The 25,853-nt window shown below is 38.2% G+C and overlaps 1 protein-coding gene across 11 annotated transcripts in view; it reads left to right on the top strand.

Moving 5' to 3' along the window:
- DMD (dystrophin) overlaps positions 1-25,853 on the top strand; it is a 1,858,252-nt gene that overhangs the window by 158,518 nt on the left and 1,673,881 nt on the right. The window contains exon 1 of one of the 11 annotated variants that reach the window (XM_069971000.1): positions 13,513-13,750. The exons of the other annotated variants lie outside the window; for them this stretch is intronic. Coding sequence (XP_069827101.1) covers positions 13,717-13,750 — 34 coding nt within the window. The 5' untranslated portion in view covers positions 13,513-13,716. Of the gene's footprint in view, positions 1-13,512; positions 13,751-25,853 lie in introns of those variants that run through there. 11 annotated transcript variants of the gene reach the window in all.

Raw genomic sequence — 25,853 nt, 5'->3', positions numbered from 1 at the left:
CAATGTGAAAAAGCTCCATCTAGTTGCAGTTTATCACATAAGCCATGATGCTGGTTCATACAGACATATGGCATTGTTCTAAAGCAAACATTAACTAAAAACTAAAAATAATTTACTGTCTCAACTCCCAGAGGAGTCTGACTTTGAATGCAGACAAAGCATGTGCTAGGCTTCTTTTCAGGGAAACTGTCTAACAAGGACTAATAAATACTAAGGCTAATAGCAAAGGAATTTATGTTCATATTTTAACCAACCAAATAAAATCTTTACTCCACCATTTTCTCAAGGTATGTTTCAGGTAACAATATACAGTTCTAAAACTAAGATGGTAATAAAACTTTTTCTTAAAGCAATGTTATTGCATAATGGAACACAGCAATCACTGAACTCGAGGAGTTTTATGTTCCAAAATTCGCAACCGAGTGGGACTTAAGGGGCTATGTACCAGGTTGGTTTGGTGAACTCCTCACTGGGAGGCACCCATTGGCAACTAGGCATTCTTTCTATGGAGGGATATCTGGCTATTCCCGTGTTTTGAGACTCATAACTGAGGCTCCACTGACCCTGTTTTGCATATTTATTGCATAACAGTACGGATAACACAGCTGATTCTTTAAAAAAGCTCTAATCCGTGAAAAAGTACCTGGGCAAAAAGGCCTTTCTCAAGCATAAAAAACAGTGGACACAAGGCTTTAAAAAATATTCCGGATTTGCATTCATCAAATAGATCATATGTTACTGATGATCATTATGACCTTATGATCCGTTTGATTAATGCCAACCCGGAAATGAATGTGATTAGGAGAGTATTTTAGACAGCCTTGTGTCCACTGTTTTTATGCTTGAGAAACGCTTTATATACGTTAAATAAAGCCCATCTATGGTATTACACTTTAGTAGTGTCTATAACTTCGGCCACAACTGCGATCTGATCCATGCGACATTTGAATAAGAAGTCTCCTGTGCTCAGCCACAAAGTGGGTTATTTGGTCCATGGATCCTTGCCAGGATCTACTTTCAGAAGTCTGCTTATACCACTGAACCTGCAGTGGTGTCCCTGGTGGAGCTGCATTGACATCCATGTACCAAGCGCTCTATAGAGTTATATATATCCCAACCTATTCAGGTGAGTGGGATAGTCCACACAATCTGCACACTCTATAGAAAGCTCACCTTTGATATTGCACCAGGGAGCTCCACTATTTTCTTTTTCTCTTCCCATTGAGTAAAGATGAAACTGCTTAAGACACCTAAGACCGTTTGCATTGGCTGTATCCCAGTTTTCCAGGCGTTCCTTACAATGTATCCACCCCCTGCACGAAGTCGGCAGACAGCAGGAGTCAGCCGCCGAGATTTCTGATTCATGCGAACCAGAAATCCGGCTGGTTTGCTCATCTCTAATTAACGGGTCTCTATCTAGGCCTAATGGTACTTTTACACGGAGCGATAATTTGCCCAATCGCACGATTAACGATTTTGAATGAACAATGTTTTTTTTATAACGATCAGCGTTTAGATGGAATGATACATCGTACGGAAAATTCTCTATGCGATCGTTTTGCGATCGTTTAAACCTATCTCACACATAGGTGAAATCGCTGAAAGAATGTTTACACGGAACGATATGCAAATTTTTTGCGAACGATCAACAATGATTTGAAAACATGTTGAAAGATCAAAATGAACGATTTTTTGCTGGTTGTTTGATCGTTCGCTGCGTTTACACGTACGATTATTGTTTAAATTCGACCGTTATCGTGCAAAAACGAACGATCAATCGTCCCGTGTAAAAGGACCATATGAGACAATTCTATCAACAGCCATGTCAGTAATTATTGTGCTTCAGTATACATCCCTCAGGGTATCATGGTAGATGATACATGGTAGATGAGCAGAGTTGTTTTGAGAATATAAATACAAACTCTTAACTACAGTCAGCCAATCTGTGAAGATTGTGGATAAGCAGAGTTTATGAATATATCTATGCAGATAAGCAGAGTTTAATCTATTCTAGGTGCAATGAGTTCCTTTTAAGTATATCAGTAACCTATACCAACCAAGTTATACCCCTACATGTACCTTAGAGCCAAATTCTCCATTCTATCTGCTATCTGCCTGATGGAACAGTGATCAACTATTTTTTTTTTCTCCTGTGATCTACCTTTCTAAAGAGTATATAATTGCTGGATTTTTACACAAGAACTTTTACAGTTGTTCACACAGATACTATTGTCAGAATTCATTTGCCTGCACTATATATCCGTGAAACAGCTTCTTGACAAAGAGCGAGAATTGCATCAGGGACATTGAATTAGCCGCACCACCCTGTCACATGACACAACAAAATACTGTTGCATTCAGTTAGCCTTGCGCTACACCACCTGCCACACTCCCTGTGCTTACCAATAAGGTGAAATAATCCTATTTCCCCATTCAGTCACAACTAACATTTTTGGGGAAAATATTGCTTAAAAAGGTAACAAAAATGCATAATGTGAACTTTCAACATACCTGTAATAAATGTATATCTATCCTAGGATATATATAAAAAAAAATATTAATACTATAAGGGCAAATTAGATGGATCAGGTGGCCTCTTTTTACTGACATTTTTCTCTGTTTCTATTGTCATAGCATGTAGTTTTAACATATGGTTTCAAAATACTGTAATAATAATAAAAAAATAATAATGTATTATTATTCTTTAATAATAATAATAATAATAATAATAATAATAATATTTATAAAATTGTAAGACAAGTTTAACCAAAAAGGCAAGCTCATGATACTAAATATCATAGATCACATTTGTGGCATTGTGTGCTGTCAAAACCAGTTCTACTTTGTAAAAGTTTCCCCCCAAGGTCAAATGTCATGTGCTGCCAGAGTAAAAGGTGACATTTCATTTCTTTTGTGCCATTTAATTTATTAGGTGCCATGTAAGTGTATGATTTGCACTTGCTCTGACAGGTTTAAAGCCAATGTTCACACACACCTTTGCTACTTACTGGAACATTTGTATGGAAGCTTTGTATACTTGTGGTGCCCCATACTGAAATGTTCAATGTTATTTATTTCAGTGATTTATTTTTGGTAGATGCAAATATAGAACAAATGTGCCAAGTTCACAAATGTCTTATCTGGGAGCATTCAGCTCAATAAAAATTTCTGCCTGTTTTTATCAAAGGGCAAGAGTATGATTTACCACTATGCAGTACTATATTTCTTTTGTCAAAAATGTTTCAAAATGAAACTATTCTTAGGAACATCATAATCAGGAATTCCCCAAGAAAGAAATTGAGAAGCCATATCATAGTGAGAGACTGTAATTGTATTAGCATGTGATGTCAAACAGGTGTAATGGTGTAATATACACACCTCCTGTATAATACAGCTGGAGGTAAATGCTTGCCAACAAGCAGAAGGAACAAACATAATATTTTTGGAGCGTTAGAATACACATGGTATTTCTCTATTTGCAGTGGCTGATAGCATAAGAATATAGACAATACAATAATTAGTATCTGTAAGACCAGAATCCATCATTACAGTAAATTGATGAAAGCAAAATCTCAAAAATTTAACATTAAATTGCACATGTTTAAATTAATAGCATTTTTGCATATTTTAATATAAAAGAAGGCCTAAATAAATAAATCTAGAACCATTTAAAATTTGTCCTATGGAACACTGTAAGGCTGAATTGTATATAGTACTGTACATTAGATACATTATACTAGATATAGATGTATAGTTTTTCTGGCCTTTGAAGTCAATCAGGACTAGAGATGACCAGCGTGTGCTGTGTTCTGATTTGTTTAAAGTAGGCCGCTTGGTTTTTGAATCCCATTATTTAGACCATGGGTCTCCAAACTGTAGCCCTCCAGCTTTTGCAAAACCACAATTCCCATCATGCCCGGATAGCTAAAGCTTTGGATTTGGCTGTCCAGGCATGATAGGAAATGTAGTATTGCAATAGCTGGAGGGCCGCAGTTTGGAGACCCATGGTCTAGGTGCCCAAGACAGCCTGAGAATCAACTGTATCCATGTTTTCCAGGTGATCCTTGGACTACTTCTACCTTCTCAATAGAGCGCCCAGACATCGGGATTCAAAAACCGAGCAGACTGCTTCATAAAAAATGGCAGCAAAGCACGCTTTGCTCATCTCTAAACAGTACTTTAAATTGAATAAACCACCCATTTTTTTTTTTTTTTTTTTTACAAATGAAAGACATACTGAATCATATATTTTTCTAACATGCTTCCATTTTCAGTTTTTTTTTCTCTAATTTTACTTTCATTACATTATTATGGACAAAGACATTTTGTCCTTGCTTTGTAAACCGTCAGCTTGCCTAAACTACAGCCCTTCTCAAAGTGAACTGTTATACAATGTATACAATGGAAGCAAGAATGAAGTATGCAGTACAAAACACATGCCATTTTATACAGGCTGCTTATCAGGCAAAAGAATAAATGAATGTTTCACATGTTGTGGCCGGGATTCAACACGTGTTTGGAATGTGATCTGAACGCTGTGGAAATGATGCATTTGAAGGGCAACATGATTAACCAAACCATGTGTAGGCACTGTAGAGGAGTGCTGGTCAACTACATCAGAGCTCCTTATTTCGTCACAGACAACCCATCTAAAAAGGTCTTAAGTAGACATGAGCGAATTTACAGTAGGTTTGCATTAGCAAAACCCTGAACACTTAGCATTTGCCTCTCGGTGGTTGAAGAAGATGGAGGCAGCCCTAAAATTAAAATGCAGAGCCATCAGGTTTGCATGAACGCGAACTTACTGTAAATTTGCTCATCTCTAGTCTTACGTTGCTTCTTTTTTATACATAATTTGACATAGTATGTTTGTTTCCTTTTTTTTACGTAAAGATGTTTGGCTAATTTATATGTACAGTGGAAGCCTCAAATACTATAGCACATTGAATAATAATTCTGATAATGATTGCCCGCTCTATTAATCTGCCTATACAATTTTGTGCCTCTATTATATACGGGATGATACTGAGGAACCCTTTTTAAATTATATAGAAGTTAGAACTCTCAATATTAAAAGATGCCCCATGTATCTGTTGCTAGAAACAAAAAGTAAGTGAAATGATATGGAATATTTCTTAGACTGTAATCTACTTGAAAATGCTTGGCAGACTTTTTGAGAAGACATATTTTATTTATTCATGCCAAAGCTGAGGACCAGCTAAGTGTTGCTGTTCCCCATGGTGACACAAGATATATTTGTATCCCAGCACAACAGCTGTTGATAAAATAGATTCCACTGACACTTTATTATGATGTCTGCACAAAAGGAATTCATAGAATCCCAAAAGTAACTTTTTCCTCTGTATATAATATATTCTTATCAGTAGTGTATAAGTGCCCCTTCATCTTTTCTTGGCATTCCCTAAGTAATAATAAAAAAAAAAAAAAAACAACATTCAAGACTATATACCTTGTGAATTGCATATGAACACATTATATTTTATTTTTAGTAAACATGTTAAATACATTTGGATGTTGCCTACACATATAGGCGTCTGCTTTTTCTACTTAAAAAGACGTCTATTATTTAAGTCAATGGAATGACGGACGACCAATGCACACAGCATATAAAATGATGCACGTTGTGTGCGCAGACATCAAAATAATGATCATGTCAATTATTTTCAGATGTCTATTGCAAACACTGGACGTTATCTTTTTATTGTTTACACTAGTTTTTCTTTGTTCACAGTCCTTTCTCCGTTTTTACTAAATTCAATGGACTTTTCAATTAAAGACACAGCCAAAGGCCAATTAGTCCCCCTAAGCTAGAATAATGTACCATCAGCAAACATAGCCTTATAATGTGCTCCATTGAGGTAATTTTTTATTTTACTCAAAATTATGGCCATATTTTGATATTTTAGGGTAGGTTCATACTGAGGAATTCTCGCGGCTAAACTCCGCGGAACTCCACAGTATGTACGCGCGCACGGACGTGCGCCTTTCTGCCGGCTCCATAGACACCATTCTATGGGCCGGCGAATTCCGCTATCCGCCAAAAGAAGTGACATGCCACGCGGCCATACGGGCGGACAGACGACGGAATTCCGCGGAGTTTATCTGCAAGAATTCCGTACTGTGAACCCACCCTTACTGTCTAAACATAGCCTTACTATTTCATTATTAATATCTGTGTTTTTACTATTGGACTACATATCATAATTTGTATATGCTAAGCCACTCCTAATTTTGTCACTCCGTATTGTTGTTTTTTTTTATATTTATTTATTTGCTTGATAGATGTGGTATATGGTACAGTTTTCAAGATCTAGTTTAACTTATATTCATACATTTATTTTATGTGTCTTGTAGCTTTCTGAAAAGAGATGTCTCATGTTTATCTTTAAAAAAAATAAATAAAAAACTTTCATAGAGATTGATGAATCTTATTTCATCAGCTCTTCTCTTTGAAGAAAATGTTATTTTGTAGGTCAGCTCTAAAGGCATTCATGGTGTTTTTCCTTAGTCTATGCTATTTTGTGTGTTCAGGCAGCTTTTAATGAGCCTGCCAGAGAGACCATGGGCACTTTTCCATTTTAGTTGAATAGTGGTATGAAGGTCAAGCAAAGAAAATATACAACGCATATACAACCCTAATCAGCAGCTCAAAATACATTGCATCTATATCACACATTTGTAAACAGCTGTCACGTATGGTAACATACTCAACAATGATCTTTTTTTAATAAAATTTGTTTTAGCAATTAACATAGATAGATGGATAGATAGATAGATAGATAGATAGATAGATAGATAGATAGATAGATAGATAGATAGATAGATAGATAGATAGATTGATCCTAGGAGAACATCACATCCATATCAAGTGTAAAGGTCAGTGGGTGCAGACAGAGATGTAACCCTGATCAGGGGTCCGCTGGATAGATTTCAGAAGATACTGCAGCACCCTATTGGTAAAGTAAATTGGGCATTTATTTAATCAAAGGCATTACAGAGTGCTGCTTAAGTCTATGTTTACACACCATTCTTTAAAATGAAAAAAAAAAAAAAAAATTTTCTGTTATAACACTCATTATTTAATAAGGACGGCCATGTTTTTACTTTAAAAAATGGTGTGTGAACATAGCCTAGAGCTATGTTCCCACCATGTTTCTTTTTGGATGTTTGAGGTCTATCTTTTTGGACATCTGTCCAAATTTGAGGAGAGATAATGGCCGTATTCTGCAAATAAGTGTGATTATTTGGCCTCAAAAGATTTAAGGCTGTGTTCAGTCATTTAGTCACTTTGATATCTGCAAAAGCTCCTGTGCGTGTGCATGGATCTTACTACTACAATCCAAATAAGGCTCTGCTCATATCTTTTTTTCGGCTATGTTCACACAACATCTTTTTTAGGTGAAATGAACATTATTTGTGCCCGTTATTATAAAATAGCAGCCGTTGTTTTGCATGAAAAGACATTATGAGAACATAGCCTCAGAGTAGAGTTTTCAACTATTTTTGCTAGCAAAAATACCCGAACCTTAATTGAAATCTGGTAGACCCCAATTAAAGATAATTTGTTCCTCACAACAGTGAGTTAGTTGAGCTACACCACACACAAAAACCCTTTTATGCAACCATAAATACCAAAAATTTGTTCATAACGCCTAAATATCCCATGAAATTAACATGTGAGGGCAAGGTGGAGGGGCATTCTCATATGGGACATGAATCCTTTGTTTCAGTAATGGTCTGAACGAGGTCTAATGGATGGCAATTAGGCCATATTCTGCGGTAATGTTGTTGGAACTGTTCAGTACTGTATTTATTGTTAGTGCACGCATCACTTTATTTTATATATGCTAGGACATTGGAGTCGTATTATCAATTACTATACATGTAGTTCCATTGTGTTTCAGTTATGGGTGATATCTTTACACTATGAAATTGTCCTCTCCACCCTGTTTTTAAATGTCTTTTGTGTACTTGTTGATTTTATGGGATATTTGTTTGTTATGAACTAATAAAGTATTGATCATTTTTTGGACATGAATTTTTGGTATTTATGGTTGCATAAAGGGTTTTTCTGTGGGGTGTAGTTATATCAAGGTGCCCTTAGACAAATAGTGATTAGGGTTATAGATCCTAATTATAGGTTTTGTGCAAATTAGTTGAGCCACTGGGTTCTCAGATCCTAAGTGTGACGATTGCTGCTCTAATGTCAAATCATTTGGGTGATTTACACTATGAAGCCTTCATGTGCAATGCCATCTGGATGACGGAGTCATGCAAAATTACTCATATAGGTTCCCCACACCCCAATATCCCCATATCTCACTATATCCCAACACCAATTAGCCTTACTATAACACAATGGTAAACTTCTTTTCCTTTGGAAGTATAAGACTGCAAGGAGACAACTATCTATCTATCTATCTATCTATCTATCTATCTATCTATCTATCTATTTATCTATGTATCTATCTTTAGATTTAATACACAACAGTCATCTGGGCATATCCCAAGCACCCATTTAATATAAGACGCAACTGTATAGGCCTACATCAATGATTTTGACATATGTATACAGCCAATTTTCCCCAATTTTTAATACTGAGTTGGTTCTATCCAAATATCAGTTATGACTTTGTTTTCTTTGATAGATCATTTAAAATATTATTGTTATAGCTTAAGCAATTCATAGGGTAGGGATGTGTGTGAGTGTCAGAGGTGTGAATCAGTGTCCCTAGTGTATGTGGGACCATTGTTTTGGTGTTAAACAAATATGTACAGAAGAGGAGCCTGGAAAACTGGGAGAAGTTTCCCAGGACTTTATCCAGCTTTTCCATGCACCAGAGCTGAAGCATAAGGGAGCAGAACGAAGAGCAAAGTGCTTTGCTTCGTTCGTAATGAAAATTTGTTCATTTTTAACCATGAGTTAAAAAGACAAATTGCCATTGACAAACTGCAACTTCAATGTTTTCCTTTGAGAAGGTACAACCTTTCTAGCACTGCGAATAGCACTGACGAAAAATGCTTATTGCATTATACCGTTCACAAAACTCCTTTTTTTAAAGTAATATAAAATCCAAATTGTATTTTACAGATGACCATACTGCTCATTCTCTGAGTAAATTACTAGGCTAATCCCTGTAACATTGCTAGAGACATGAAGTAATGTGATTTTAAAGAAAAGTTAATGGGTCTCTTGGCATTAATTTACAGCTCCATAAACTTCTGAATACATTGAATACATGGTGCATTGTTGTTGATGACAGCTAACTTTAAGTTATGTTTTGTTGAGTTCAAAGTTGCAAAACCAGCAACTTTGTCTCAATGTCACTTCTACCTTCAATAGGTAAAAAATGCTCGCTTCATAGTGTGCATGGACATGGTTTTCTATGGCTGCTATTTACTGAATAGCGGCCGCAGAAAACTGACACGTCAGTGGTTTGCGGTGCCACTAGGTGTCCCAGCCGGAGCGTATACAATGTGTATACGCTTCGGCCGGGATCCCATAGACACCCGGCCAACGTCATCTGTCGCATTAACTACGGTCGATGTTGCTATCGGCAACGTCCGTAGAAATACTAAAAAATACATTGTGTGAACATAGCCTAATGTAGGGTAATTCTCGACAAGCAATTTGCTTGCACACTATGTGCCATCCCTTGTAATACTGCAGTATAAGAAAAAAAGGTGTAAAAAAGCTCAATATCAAATGGTTTCATCTGGAAGAAAAGCAATGTGCTTCATGGTATACTTTCTTACATGAAATTATTTTTTTTTATTCACTTTACAGTTAATTTATTAGATTTTATTAGGTTTTAATGACCTTTGTAGGACATATTTATAAAGTGCCCTCAAGACGGTAATACAACAATAAAGGTTTTATAACGTTGGTTTAGTGGATAATACAGGACATGCTTTATATCAGAACATACTGTAAAGCCTTATTGCATACCTTAAATGTTTTATGTTGGTTTAATTAAATGAAGCCAGGTTAGGCCATAAACATATTATTACCCATACATAAACTCCTGTTAAACCATTATGCCAATGTTCCATCTCTTGTAACCTTGCATAGCTTTTATGTATGTCACACCCTAACAGAATGTCTGTAAAGCACAAGGAAATTCTATTACTTTTTAGCACTCAACAAACTCCTGTGTTCTGTATAGTATCCCTATTTTACCTTGCAATAAGTAACATATCTATAAATTATTTTTATTTAATATCTTGGTCAAAAGGTGGAGCATTTGTTTAGTATTATGCTTTGTGATATTGGTGGCTTAGAATATAGAATAAGCTTGTCTCCAGAGATTTGTTAACGGTTATTTTGGGTTGTCAGCTGGTATATATTCCATACATTTCTTAAACTGATTGCCTTTCGTGAGCATTGGTAGTATTTTCACTGTTATGATAATAGAACAATGAGTCATACAATATTTTTTATATATGATATAGTAATTAATATAAAATGTATTTTAAAGGTAATGTTTAGAGATGAGCGAACCTCGAGCATGCTTGAGTCGATCCGAACCCGAACTTTCGGCATTTGATTAGCGGTGGCTGGTGAAGTTGGATAAAGCCCTAAGGCTATGTGGAAATCATGGATATAGTCATTGGCTGTATCCATGTTTCCCAGACAACCTTAGAGCTTTATCCAAGTTCAGCAGCCCCAGCTAATCAAATACCGAACGTTCGGGTTCAGATCGACTCGAACCCGAACCCGGTTCACTCATCTCTAGTAATGTTCATTTAAAGGGAAACAATCAGCAACTTAGAAGCATATAACCTGCTGATATATACCCTATAGCGCACGGGATTCTTCTTACCTTCATCCTCAGCGCTGTTTTTGTATAGTTGTTTAATCCATATTCATCTAACAAGTATTGGGGCAGTGCTCTGCAGTGACATCACTCCGGTGCTCATCACTGCAGAGTGCCAGATGAATATTTATTAGAAGGGGCAGACCGGCCAGATTAGTGCACTGAGGGCTGTATTCTCGCCACCAGTGCACCAAACCACCTCAATAATATATTTAAATTAAGTTAAAGGAGACCTGTTACCCCCCGTGCCGGGGTGACAAGCTCCCAACCCTCCGTTACAGCCCCCTATACTCACCTGATCCCGCCGGGTCCCGCTTCCTGATGCGGTCGGGTCACGAAGATATGAGCGCCCTAAGCCCGGCGCGTGTGCTTACAGGAGAGTCCGACACTCATAGACAATGAATGGGGAGTCCGATGCTTCGTCATTCTCTATGGGCATCGGACTCTCCTGTGAGCGCGCGCGCCGGGCTTCGGGCGCTCATATCTTCGTGACCCGACCGGATCAGGAAGTGGGACCCCGCGGGATCAGGTGAGTATAGGGGGCTGTAACAGGGGGTCGGGAGCTTGTCACCCCAGCACGGGGTCTTTAAATTAAATTAAATTAATTAATTTATTTAAACCCAAAATTACACAAAAATGTATACAGAAACTTAGCTTCATCCTCTGCACCCTATGTGCTCTATATTGCTTTTATATACACAATATTGGTAGTTACTCAGCTTTGCAAGACACAGAAAATATTTAAACACCTAAATGGAACCTGGCATCAGTGTCATGCTGCCTTAACTACAGGCAACTTTAAATACTGACAAGTTCTCTCTTTACAATGATGTATGACATGTATGATTTGCCCAGAAACATTAAATTATATTAGAGAAATGATAGTTATAACACTGGCCAGAAACAAAGTTCTGAGTTAGCAGGATGATCACCCAGAAGTCTAGTCAGCATAGCTTGTAAAATTATGTTTTCAAAATAGGAATCCAGGTCCCTCTTAAACTTGTTCAATGAATCAACAACCACACAATTACCAAGTTGCCTAGTCTCACTGCTCTTACAGTATAAAATCCCAGTCTGTCATTATGGTCAAACCTTTTTTCCTCTTGAGGCACAGAATGCCCTCTCTTTGTGGTTACAGCTACCAACTATCAGGGATGAAGTCATAGGATTTATTTAATTTGTCAAATTTGGAGTAATGAAATAATTTTTCTCCTAGCATGGGGATGCCTTCCTCTGGATCAACAAAGAAGGTTTATAGGTTGAACTTGACTGACTCCTATTTTTTTTTTTTTTATATCAACTTTTCTTATCAACCTTGTAAAGATATTATACCGTCTCTGTTGGCACTGTTCTACTGTTCCTTATTAAAGAAATATATAATTCTGTCAGTGCATATAGTCATTACTTATAATCAAGCCCATGTACATTTAACAGAAACAACACTACTGGCCCATCCCCAAACCTGAAATAACAGACACAGAAATAAGTATTCTTTTGTTTGGTGAAAGTTGGTCGCATATTTATTATAAGGAACTGTAGATAACTATGGACACTAATTCTCATGTTTCTCGATGTGACATGCCAGCCAATGGTCTCCAGGTCAATACTCCAGCTTTATACAGATCTGTTGGACCTAACCTCCAGCTGTGACTTGAATGGAAAAGCAGGGTAAAAACCAGCGCACTGAAAGAGAACAAAGTAACAGTATTTTAGCAAAGTTAAACTGACACACAAGAACTGTGAAGAAAAAACACAATAGGGGCAGGAAAGCTGCCTATGCAGGGATCCCAAGCAAGTAAGAAGGCCACTCCTGAAATGTATCTGACTTTATTACAGGGGCATGTGTGTAGGCCATGTCATAAAAGACCTAGGTAGGAGGAGGCACAAGTGTAGGGAGGGGGTTTAATCCCTTCCTCGCTTCACTGTTCTACACATATCAGAGACATCTTCAGGAAAGAGGAAAACTACTATAAAATCGAAATTCTCATATTAAGAAAATGAACCAAGTGGAAGCATAGAGAAACAGGGAAAGGCAACCTCACTGCACCAAGCCAGTCGGGGTGGGGGGCATGTTTCTCATGCCTCCTTCAAGACAGGGAACCATTGGTTGGAAACCACTAATGTCTTCCATGGACAGACAGGACAGAGGTGTCTTGAATGTGAGTCCCCACTATATGCCCTTCATACAGATGTAGGCAAAATCAACTTCTCTTTTTACAAGGCATGCTTTTGACATATGGTGTATTTTAAAGAACCTACAGGACTCCTGTCAAAAGTCTGTCTACTCCTGTACTTTGAGTGGTGAATGATATGGTGATTTTTGTGTCAGTGGTTTCTGCATTTTATTCATTCGCATCTTACAGATTGTAATTCCAACTTTTTGGAAACATAATAATACACCAGAGCACCTGCAGAAGAAAATAAAGTTAGAAAAAAATGAATGTCTGAAGAAAATGAGTGTAAATTTGAGATTTTGCTTGTTGAACCATGAACATTAATATCCATAGTAACCATATTCTATATGCCACTCAAAAGAAAACCATATATGTATGCTTAGCAGCCCTTTCTAGTAGAAGAACTGATTTGTTTACAGCTTGTGCGCAAGTACTGGAATGTCAAATATCTACTGGCCTCTAGAAAACTCTGGCATCAGTTACTTTCGTAGCTCACTGGATATAACAATCACTTCAACTGCAGGGAAGAAGACTTCTGAAGCTTTCTAGTTGTCATCATAGTAATTAAATAGAAGAGACAGACTCATTTTTTCTGTTGTCCTGTACAGAACTTTTTCTTGGATTTTACCTACTGTTTGCCTTTTTGCTCTTAACAATCAGCAGATACTTTTTCTACAAGGATATTTAACCCTTCAGGTATTCTGATGGAATTGGCGTGCTCTGAAGAGGAAGAGTCTTGTAAGTATTCAATGACTAAACAAGTGAGAAAGAATTAAAGGGCAAGTATTCTACCGCTAGACATAATCAGAAAGATATTAGGAGTAATTAGAAGTAATAGGTAATGCCGAGTTCTGCAGCTACTTTACTGTTTGACATCCCTGTAAAGATATGAGCTATGATTATAAGTCAATATTTGTCATGTGGATAGTCATTTTTACTAGGGAATGTGTTTAAATAATAGTATAACTGTTCATGAGACTTTTTCTGTTCTGAATGCACCTGCTTAGCAAATGGCAACTAAGTTATTAAACAGTTGTATAACTACATATAAATAATAGCATCTTTACTATTGTATGTATAGATGCTATGTAAATACAGTAGTTGTTTTTATTAATTATTTTCCAAATAGTTTGTACTATTGATGAGAGCCATATTAGAACATGTGCGTAAAAAGTTACTGTGCATGCTGATGAAGGAGACCTGAGCTTAAATAACCCACTATATTGTCTTAAATTGAGAACTTGTCAAGATACTCATAAAATTAAGCATCCTCTTTTTCTATTGTTTTTTTTTTTCTGTTATTTGCTATTTCTGTTGTATGGACATGTACAGTAGTAGTAATAACCTCCTCTGGAGTTTGAATGTTTGGGTTTGTTTGTATGGTAACAGGAGGTACACCTTCAAAAAAGTCCTAATCCCAGCCAAGGCATTGCAATACATACTGCAGTCCCCATTATATGTCATTAAGCAATAACGTATGAGATAATCTAACACTATTGTAAGGGGACAATAACGATCAAAAAGCTTTATACTGGTCACTGAACTCCAAGGTGGCTTTGAACATTCCTTCTAATATACAATAGCTAATACCTTATAGTAGAGTACATACCTCTGCTGCTATCGAACCTCTTTATGAAGGATACAGAAGAGCATGTGATGGTGTTACAAATAGTTGTGAGTACACAATATACTGAAAATAACATGTATGATGGGGCTATCTATCAGCCTTGTCACTCACAGACTGTTTTGGTTACATTGTATTGATGTTTTTATTGCATTGGGAGCGCCACATGACACACAATGTTTCTTTCATATCATATCCTCCTATATTTCTACATAGCTTTTTGTAGACTTAAGCTTGAAAAATTACTGCATTATCCATAGCGCCATTGTTTGTGAATATGACACAGATTGCTGTTTTATGGAGTCTGACATTTTGATATATATATACCCAAAAATATTAAATGTAGATATGTCTTGCTGATAACAGCGGCTACAGATATTCTCATAAGGCCTCAAGTAGCAAATAATTTCTTCTAGGACCTTTAAGTTATAAAGGATTCCCGTTGTCAATATCTGTCAAATTGGTGCAGTTAACGTAACCATTAAAATATATACACAAGCGAGACCTACTTATGTACATGTTCTTTCATTGTGGGTAGTTTAGTCCATATAGGTACTTACTCTGCAGGGAATAAAGCATTGCTGCACTGTATGTTAAAATACAGATGTCATATATGAGAAACTAGTAAGAGATTGTACAGTTTATGACAATCACAGTGGCATTTATTTTATGCTTTATGCTATCGTTCCTCTATCCACCTGTCTGGTTTTTACACAGAACTCTTGTTTTAGTTTTTAAGTTCCTAATTTGTATCACATAGAAGCTGGATGACATTCTGTTCATTCTCTTTGTGGGCATCTTGAATTACAATCTGAAGTCATCTTCAGGGCAGAAAGCACATGACCGTGCAGCTGGCGATTAGCTGCCGGCAGCCTATTCATGGGGTCCAGGGAGGCAGCTGACAAGCACAGTTGCAGTGCGACAGAGTGACTCAGCATAGAGCTGGGGAAACTGCTGCATTTCCTTACATGACAGACAGATGAACATGTATGACAGTTCTAACACCTTTTATAATCATTTCTCCATACATATACTACGCTCAGCCATAACCTTAAAACATTATATTGTGTAGTAACACCTTGAACTTATTGTCAGGTTCCCTAAACCTTTCCTGAACAATTCATGTAGTATGACAGGGTACATGATATTGCTGAAAGCCTGCTATGAAAAGCTTGCTGCAAACTTGCTATAAAGGGTTTACTTGCACTAAAAGAGAGTTTTTGTAGTTATTAATATACAGTATGTATAAAATAACCATTGAAAAAAATTGGATTCATCAAACCGGGTAACCTTCCTGATCCACATATATTCATTTTTGGCAGTGCACATGGGTAAACATGGCCATTTAGCCTAATATCCAGCAATTTATGATGTACTTTTTTGTTATTTGTAAGGACCAATAAAGTGTGTGTGAATAACGGCCTGCGCAGAAGGACCCTTTCTTTCTCCCTCCTTTTGGCAATTTATTCCAGACCTTCGAGTAGTATGCGGTGTCATACTTCTGCTGCGGCTGGTTACTACGGATTTGTGCTAATAATCGTTGTTGTGGCTACACACAACCTACCAAGGTGAGCAGTCTCCTGGAATTTTCCCTTTGTGGGGTATTGAAGCTTATCACCCTATGGAGGCGCTCTGCCTTTTTTCTTTTTGTTTTGTTGAATGTGGTGTAATTGTTAATAATTGTTAATTACACCCACCAAGACCTAATATTGTTACATAACTGAACATAAAATTTTTTAGGGGTGAATACTTATTATAGGAAACAAGGTAATTGTTATGGTCAACCAGGTTTTTAGATGCTTATTTCTTGCAAGGTGAATCGTCAACTCGGTCAATTGTCACTTGACGTATCCACCATTTAGCCTGTCAGAATATGAGAGTTTAGCGAGGCAATAAAACACCTTTTGTTTTATATGCACCAAACAAACATTTGAAGACAAGATGAGTAAGAATGAAAGGAAGTAATGATGACCTTGGTTCATTTTATTATTATTCATTGAGGTTTTGATTGGATTTTGAATAAAGCGACCGTTTTTCCACATAGTATTGTACTAGTCCTTGGAGGCTTGAATTCTGTTATCAAAGAAACTCGCTCAGAGTGGAACTTATTTTTCTGAAGGTCGCGGGTTGAAGTGAAAAGAAAAAAGACTATTCCCTTATAGGATCTTAGAAGAACTGTACCAGTTTTTCATGAAAAGATTTATGCTCTGATGCCTATTAGCCTTTTGACCTGCTCAGCACTGAGATTTCCTGTTAACTATTCATGTTCAACTTTATTTTAGAAATATTTCAAGATTATACCTTTGTTGTCTGTGGTATATAATAGAGTTATGCAGGGGTCCTCTGCAAGCTCTAATTTCTGTATAGAAAAAAAAGGTTAGTTAAAAGTTGGGAAGAGAAAAATACAACTCAGTTATTGTCCTTTATATAGATACAAAAGAAATAACTTTGCTAAAGGATAGTGATGAAGAAAAACCAAACAAGACACTACAGCCCAGATTCATCAACATCTGTAAAACAAAAACTGGTATGACTTGCCCCCAGCAACCAATCACAGCTCAGGTGTCACATGTTGCCAAGCACTGGTAAAATGAAAGTGGGGCTATGATTGGTTGTTGTGGGTAAATTTCACCAGTTTTTGCTTTACACAATTAATAAATCTGGGTCTATTGGACAACATATTTGCAAAGTACATTCTGGCCATCCCCGTAGCACCAAAGCGCCTAATTTACATAATAATTAAAGTGAAAATTTTGTAAAAATTGTGCTACAGTTGAAGGTAAGAAAATTACAGTTATTTGCAGTGTTCAATGTACAGCTAGTTTTAATAGCTAGCTGGTTATTTATTTCAATAACACCTGGCATGAGGGCCATATTACACCATATGCCATATTACACCATATGGCTGGTTATTGTGGCTGATAATCGTTTGCTGTAATAGCGCCTGTTAAAAGGCCATGATCAGCTGCACATGCACAATGTCGACTGATCATCACAATAGCTATGGTCTGCTGCACATCGCTCAGTGTGATAGCACAGACAGCGAGTGGTGAGCGAGAAGGACAGGTCGATGTTCGCTTCCTCCTCTTAAGCGATTGGTGTAATGTGGCCCTAAGATTATCCAGGAGACGCAGGGTTAGGTTACAGTATGGGGCTGCCTTTATCAGGGTGTTAACTTTGACTAGGATTAGGAATTTGTGCAGGGTGCTATGCAAAGACTTTTTTTTTTCTACAAAACTTCATATACACTATATGTTCCCACAACGTTTTTTCTTGTCCCATTATTATTTCTTTGAATGACGTTTATCATTTTGAGTTCAAAATTACGTCAGTCATTTCATGTTTTTGGACGCCCGTCATTACAATGACGGCTGTTGGTACATTATTCTAGTTTAGGTGGACTGATTGCTGTTTGGGTGTGTCTTTATTTCAAAAGTCCATTGAAATTAATAGAAAGGATAATGAAAGGACGGTGAAAAAAGATTAAAGTGTTTGTAAACAAAAATAATATCCATTGTTTGCAAAAGACGTTAGCAAATAATTGTCATGATCATTATTTTGATGTGTTAATGTCTGGTATTTAATACACCATGTGCGTTAGGCGGCCATCATTCCGTTGACTTTAATGCATTTCATTGATGTCAATTAAAATGCGTTAAAAACAGATGATATTTTAAAAAGAAAAAGCAGACACCTTTTCTCTTTTTTTTTTTTTTTTTTTCTCTAAGCCTAAGGGGCCTATTCCATGGAGCGATAATCGGCCCGATTCGGCCGATTTTTGCTTGGTGGAATATAGAAAACGTAAAACTTTATTTAGGCCCAAACCTAAAATCCTCGGTCACCCACCACGCATCGCTTCGTGGAATAGCGGTGCGCGGCGGACGACTGACGATTTGAGAAGCACCATACATTACCTAGCAGGGCTTCTCCTCCACTCCGTCTTCCTCCCCGGGTCCCACTGTGCAGCATCAGCTTTAGTGCGGCCTGACTCAGTTGTTAGAATGCTCAGCCCATCTCAGGCCGGAACCGCCGCAGCCAGTGATTGGTTGAGCGGACTGACAGCTCAGTCAGGCCGCTCTGGAGTTGATGCTGCGCCGCGGGACCCGGGGAGGAAGACGGAGCGGAGGAGAAGCCCTGCTAGGTAATGTATGCCGCAAGGGCTGCAAGGACAAAGGTAATGATGTCCCTGCAGCCCTTGCTAATGATTGTCGGGCCGTGGAATAGGCCCAGTAAACAAGTACCGATCTAGCAGATCGGCGCTTGTTTACATTGTTGATTGGGCCCTGCTCAGCCCGTGGAATAGGTTACTAAGACTTATCTAATTAACGTATGACTAGAGATGAGCAAATCTCAAGCATGCTTGGGTTCATCCGAAGTGTGCAGCCTTTGATTACCGATGGCTGAAGAAGTTTGTTGCAGTCCGTTGGGAGTCCTGGAAAAGAGCCTAAGGCTGTGTCCATGTTTTTCATACAGCCCAAGGGGTCCATTAAAATTCTGCAGACAAAGGTAATAAAATGTTGCGCGTTCGGCTTTGGACAAACCCGATAGTGCTGGAGATTCTCTCATCTCTAGGTACGACCTATGCTGTCTTGAATTCTACCCTACCTTAGAAGGACATTATTGTGATTTGTCGTGAAGTGGTACAGGTTATGAAATATTTATACTTTACACTTGGAAATTTTGTATCTGTACCCTGTAAAAATGTGCTTATTTTCTCTTTGTTGTTTTTAGGCAGTTTAATACAAGTTACTTTTTAGTCTACTTTTTCTGTGAGCTGACTTAGGCACAGCTTATGTCTGTATCCATGTTTTCTCATTTCTATCCCCAATCCCTGCCCCTTGGTATTTTTTTTTTTTTTTTTTTGGGCAGCATAAGTTAACCTCTTTCATCAGTAGAAGCACTGGTGGCTCTCAACAGTAGAAGCCCCGGCGGCTTTCCTGTGTCATTCTAGCACCTGTGCAGTGTTCCAGGAGTCCTTGTGTGTGTCGGTGCATGCGCATGTGGTGTGATTGATGCCGTGATGGCCATTTTGGATTTGTATTACTACCGCGCATCCGCATGACGTCATGAACTCTTGTTATGTCTATTACGCTCTTCGCGCATGCGCATTGCGTATGTTCGCACGCCGTGTCGGCCATTTTTGGTGCAACATGTGTGAGTGAGTCCTCCTTCGGTCAGCAAGAGGTCTGTTGGGTCATTTCCTGCATATTATTAATGGTTTTTTTCATATGTTAATTGATCTATATGTATAAAAGGAGCACTTGTCTACATTGCATTCATCCCTGAGGAAGTCCTGGGAGCAGGTTGGAACGCGTGGGACATCTGTGGGCCATAGCCATTGGTTATTTGTCTCTCCCCCCCCCCCTCTGTTTTTTACCATCATTGTCCCTAGGTCTCTTGTACCTTATTTTATCTAGGTACTTTTTTTAGGTGCTGCATGTCCTCTGTTTATTATTTCCCCTACTCTTTATTTGCCATCGGCATTGTTTATCCCTGCAAGGATTCCCTGTATGTGTTTATTCCAGGATTGAAGGATATGGTGTTCATTTACACTTAGATATACCAGGGAATCTTAGTACACCTTTTGTAGGGGCTCATATAGGGTGTTGTATTCTCTCATGCATTTGCACTTTGTTTGTATATATATTCATTGATTTGTTACTTAGTTTTTTTCTGGTGTGAGGGGACTAGATTTTTGCTTCTGGATGGGATATGAGACATTTTTCTGGAGTATATAATTTTCCACTATTGGCCCTGAGCACATGATTACGTTCATGGTCTCTTGTTCTGTTTTTTAAGTGCTTTTAACTTTTTTCAAGTGTTTTTCCTGTATGTTTCAATGGTTTGTTAAATAAAGGAATTTTTTATTTCTCTCCTATTCTTGGTGTGCCATTGCCCTTATTACATACTTACTTTTGTTCTTTTTCCTTGGTAGTTTTTTGTTAAAGACCAGAAAACTGCTTTAGCTTAATTAGTCAATAATCATTATAATTTCTCACATATGAGCAGATCGTACCAGTGTAAATGGGCCTTAGGGTATATTCACAAGTACCATGTTTACTGCCAATTTTATGCTGTGTATAGTCATTTCTTTAAATTAACAGAGCATAAACTTAACAGCATGAAATCTGTAGTGTGAAATCCATAACACACTTTGTGTAAATGTACCCTTAACCCCTTTTTTAAACCCCTGATGTTCAAGAAAGTAAAAGTACAAGGGAGTTGCAGACAGGCCCTGGAGCTAGGCCCACAGCATACTTGATGGGCGCTGGACGCTAACGGCTGATGACGTGCATAACCATTGTTGTAAATGACAGTCATTTGTGTGTATAGATTCTATGATCAATAACTTTTACAGTATCCAGCAGCATTGTTGGTCCAGTGGTTTTAGTGGCACCCCAAAAAGCAATTATGTCAAGCCTGCTATGCCTGATATGCTGGTATAGTCTGCCCAGCAAAGCGCCAATTTAACAGATCCGTGTCTTACAAATGCATGACACTAGTCTGTTATAAGCATTGGAATTATTGCTTATAATTGGTTACTAGGGACTAGTTGAAATTTGTGTACACCCATTTAAATTATCATTATCAGCCACACATCTCTCTGTCTAAATAGGAAGTGTGGAGCTGATAACAAGTCATTTAAATGAGCTGCCTTTTAAAGGCTCTCTAAATGGGTGCTGGTATGGCTGATCGATGCTCATTTTCTGCCTCCTCTTATCCAGTATACAATGCCCCTTAGCCCTTCCCCACACAGTTGTGATTGACCTCTTTAAGGTGATCAGTTTAACCCTGTACCAATAGCACACATTCAGATCTTACCACAGTGGATTCTTTCACCACTAACAAACCTAGGACAACATCTTCCCAGGATTAGGCTTGATTGAACATCGGAAAAAGCTAGGTTAAATCGAACTCGAACCTATCCAGACCTTCCCCATTTAATTGCTGATGCCTTCATGGTCCGTGCGGAAGGAGGAGACATCGGGGACCGCCTGGAAGTCCGGGATACAGTCTATTACCTAGGCTGAATATTGGAATTTCAGGCGGTTCCCGGGATGTCTCCTCCTTCCACACGGACCGTGAAGACATCAGCAATCAAATGCAGAACCTATCTATCGAACCCAGCTTTTTCCGATGTTCGTTAAAGCCTACCTAGGACATCTACGATCATCACATGACAGAACCTTAAACATGTTCTTCCAGACTACAAACTCCTTCTGCAGGGCACCCACAGTTAGTCTTTCCCTGCCTCTCCTTGTTAGAGAGATCAGATGCAGACATATGCATATAGAACTACCAACCATCGTTATACTAGAAATAAAAACAAGAGTGTGTTCTCTGAAAACCATGTGCTCATGTGGAGTATGTAAGAAATCTGCATACACATTGGGGTAATGGAGGAAAGGTGGCTGCTTGGTAGGGATGGTCCGAACCTGCCGAGGTTCGGGTTCGTACGAACCTGGACTCTCAGCAATGATTCCCGCTGTCTTAAACCTCCGTGCAGAGGGTGGATACAGCGGGAAGACCGCCTGGAAAACTGGCATACAGCCTATGGCTGTGTCTGTATCCTGGTTTTCCAGGCGGTCCTCCCGCTGTATCCACCCTCTGCACGGAGGTTTAAGACAGCAGGAATCATTGCCTAGAGTCCTGGTTTGTACGAACCCGAAACTCGGCAGGTTCGGACCATCCCTACGGTTTGGTCATAGCACAACCAACTCGGAGACCTGGGAGATTGTTACTATATGAGAAGGCAGGAGAATGGCTATATCTCTACATCCTATAGATACTCAAAGTTTTAAATAAATAAAAGCAAATACTGTACAATTATTAAAAATGGTGCAGTGGAGAGTTTTGTGGTCCACCTTCTGCCAAGAAATGTGTAAATGGACATTTTTGTATGTATTGTGCTTGCTTTTACTTATGTAATAAATGTTTACTAAACAATGTTGGCTGTAGAGATTTAAATAGTGGAGACAAGCATATAGTCAGTCTTACGGTAACCTCAGGTATGATCTTACCAAAGCTGACTAAGGCTATGTTACACACTGTGATGAAGATGTATGATGAAGAGGAGGTAGACAGTGAAACAGCCTTTCTGCTTGTTTACGGTTCTTCTAAGCTTTTTGTTCTCATGACCCACAGGACCTTTAATAAGAGCAGGTTCATTGTAGGCCAATGAGTGAGGTCTTCTGAGATCTACAGTATGCCTGCTACTGTGGATTTGGTGTTCATGGACTGCATGGACTGCAAGAATTAGACCTATTTTCCTTTCCATAAACATCCAGACTCCTTAAAGAGACACTGTCAGCAGGTTTAGGCTGTCCTATCTAAGGGTAGCATAAACTAGTGACAGGAAAGCTGAACAGAATGATATATCACTTATATTGTTCTGTGCAGCTCCTCCAGAGATATCCTACAGAATGACATGAACAATAAGTAGTCCTCTCCATTATGTGCATGAGCCCAGTAGTCCTCAATATTCATGAGAAGCAGAAAATTCTGCCCACCAGCTGCTGATTGGCAGTTATCTATCCATGCTGTGTGTAGGCATCCAGCTGTCAATCAGCAGCTGGAGGGTGGTGGTGGAGGGTCAGAGGTGAGGCAAGAATCCTATTCTCTTGCATATTAGGAGATTGGCTGAACCAAATTATGTAAGTAATACACCAATCTGTTCAGCATTTCTGTCACTAGTTTATGTTGCCCTCATTTAAGGTGGAATAAACCTTGTTACAGAATCACTTCAAGTGTCCATACAAGGCAGTGTCGATGCTCTTACTTTCCCTGTGTTTTTCAAAACACTTAGTTTTTGGCCTCTGCCAGGGTGTTATGCAGAGCAATTTTTAAAAAAAGGACAAGTGTTAAAATTTTTAAACTGTAAGCTATACAGACTTTTTTTTTGCATTGTGGCAAATTACCACTGTAAGGCTGCGTTCACACTACGTATATTTCAGTCAGTATATTTCAGTCAGTATTGCAACCAAAACCAGGAGTGGATTGAAAACACAGAAAGGCTCTGTTCACACAATGTTGAAATTGAGTGGATGGCCGCCATTTAATGGCAAATATCTGCTGTTATTTTAGAACAACGGCTGTTATATTGAAATAATGGCAGTTATTTACTGTTATATGGCGGCCATCTACTCAATTTCACCATTGTGTGATAAGATCCTTTCTGTGTTTTTAATCCACTCCTGGTTTTGGTTGCAATACTGACTGAAATATACTGACTGAAATATACATATACTGACTGAAATATACGTAGTGTGAACGCAGCCTATAGATGTACAGTAGCACCAACCATCTTGACTACAATACACCTTGATAGCGCAGTGTACCAAGATGCTGTGGCCTTTGCATCAAACCTAGTAATTGTTAGAGAAACACTTCTGACATACCTCCAACATGTAGTATTAGCCCCTTAAGGACCGAGCCAATTGTCACTTTTGTGTTTTCGTCTTTTCCTCCTCGCTTTTTAAGACCCATAACTCTTTTACTTTTCCACCTACAGTGCCATGTGAGGGCTTGTTTTTTAATGAACAGGTGTACTTTGTAATGGCATCTTTCCATCTGCCATAAAATGAATGACGGAACCCCCAAAATATCATTTATGTGACTGGGGGGGTCCATGTTTACGTAATGCACTTTACAGGAAAAACAGACATTTTTCTTTATTATATAGGTCGGTCTGAAAACAGCGATATGCATGTTTACTATGTTTTCTAACGTTTTACTATTTTTATTAGCAGTAAAACTTTTTTTTTTTTGCAAATGGGTATATTTAAAATGGCCCTATTGAGACTCTTATAGCGCTTTTATTTTTTCATCTACGGGGTCATATGGAGCATCATTTTCTGCACCATGATCTCTATTTTTTATTAATAACATTGTTTTTCTAGATCAGACGTATTGATCACTTTTTATAAATTTTTTTATACATAAAAGGCAATTTAAAAAAGCAATCTCTGTGTTTTTTCAACACGTTTTGTTCACGCCGTTCTCAATGCGGGAACAATATTGTTTTATTTTAATAGATCGGACAATTACGCACGCTACGGTATATTATATGTTAATTAACTTTATTACTTTTATGTAGAAAATAGGAAGGGGGGTGGTTTTCACTTTTATTGGGGGAGGGGCTATGGGGCATTTAATTTCCACTTAGTTCCACTTTTTAAGTCCCCTTAGGGGACTTCTACATTATTACATTAGATTAGATTATTACATTAGATGTGATATTCTGATAGAGCCAGCCTGTGGCAGACTCAGACTCAGAAGATCAGACTACACGAAGGTAGGGAGTATACCTCCGGCAGTCAGGCCATACGATTGGTAAGTGTTAGGATATGCTCCTGTCACTTACACTTAAACACTGCGGTGTTTAAGGGGTTAATGGTGGGCGACCATTCAATAGCAGTGGCCCATCATTAACCCTTAGGGGACACAGCCAGTTTTCATTTTTGCGTTTTCGTTTTTCCCTCCTCGTGTATATAAGGCCATAGCGCCTGCATTTTTCCACCTAGAGACCCAAATGAGCCCTTATTTTTTGCGCAACTAATTGTACTTTGCTAAGGCAGATGTAATTTTTGCCTAAAATGTGCCGGGAAACCAGAAAAAAATTATATGTGTGGTGAAATTGAAAAAAAAAACGCATTTCTTTTATTTGGGGGAAATGTGTTTTTACGCCATTCGCCCTGGGGTAAAACTGACTTGTTATGCATGTTCCTCAAGTCGTTACGATTAAAACGATATGTAACATGTATAACTTATATTGTATCTGATGGCCTGTATAAAATTCAAACCGTTAACCAATATACGTTCCTTAAAATCGCTCCATTCCCAGGCTTATAACGCTTTTATCCTTTGGTCTATGGGTCTGTGTGAGGTGTCATTTTTTGCGCCATGATGTGATCTTTCTATCGGTACCTTGATTGCGCATATATGACTTTTTGATCGCTTTTTATTACAATTATTCTGGATTTGATGCGACCAAAAATGCGCAATTTTGCACTTTGGGATTTTTTTGCGCTGACGCCGTTTACCGTGTGAGATCAGGAATGTGATTAATTAATAGTTCGGGCGATTACGCACGCGGCGATAGCAAACATGTTTGTTTATTAATTAATTTATTTATTTTTATTTATAAAATGGGGAAAGGGGGGTGATTCAGACTTTTATTAGGGGAGGGGATTTTGTGTTATTAAAAATACTTTTTTC

The sequence above is a fragment of the Dendropsophus ebraccatus genome, chromosome 5, assembly GCF_027789765.1.
Source record: "Dendropsophus ebraccatus isolate aDenEbr1 chromosome 5, aDenEbr1.pat, whole genome shotgun sequence".
Classification (NCBI taxonomy): domain Eukaryota; kingdom Metazoa; phylum Chordata; class Amphibia; order Anura; family Hylidae; genus Dendropsophus; species Dendropsophus ebraccatus.
Note: the sequence above shows the minus strand (reverse complement) of the source record. Positions and strands in the feature narration are given on the sequence as shown.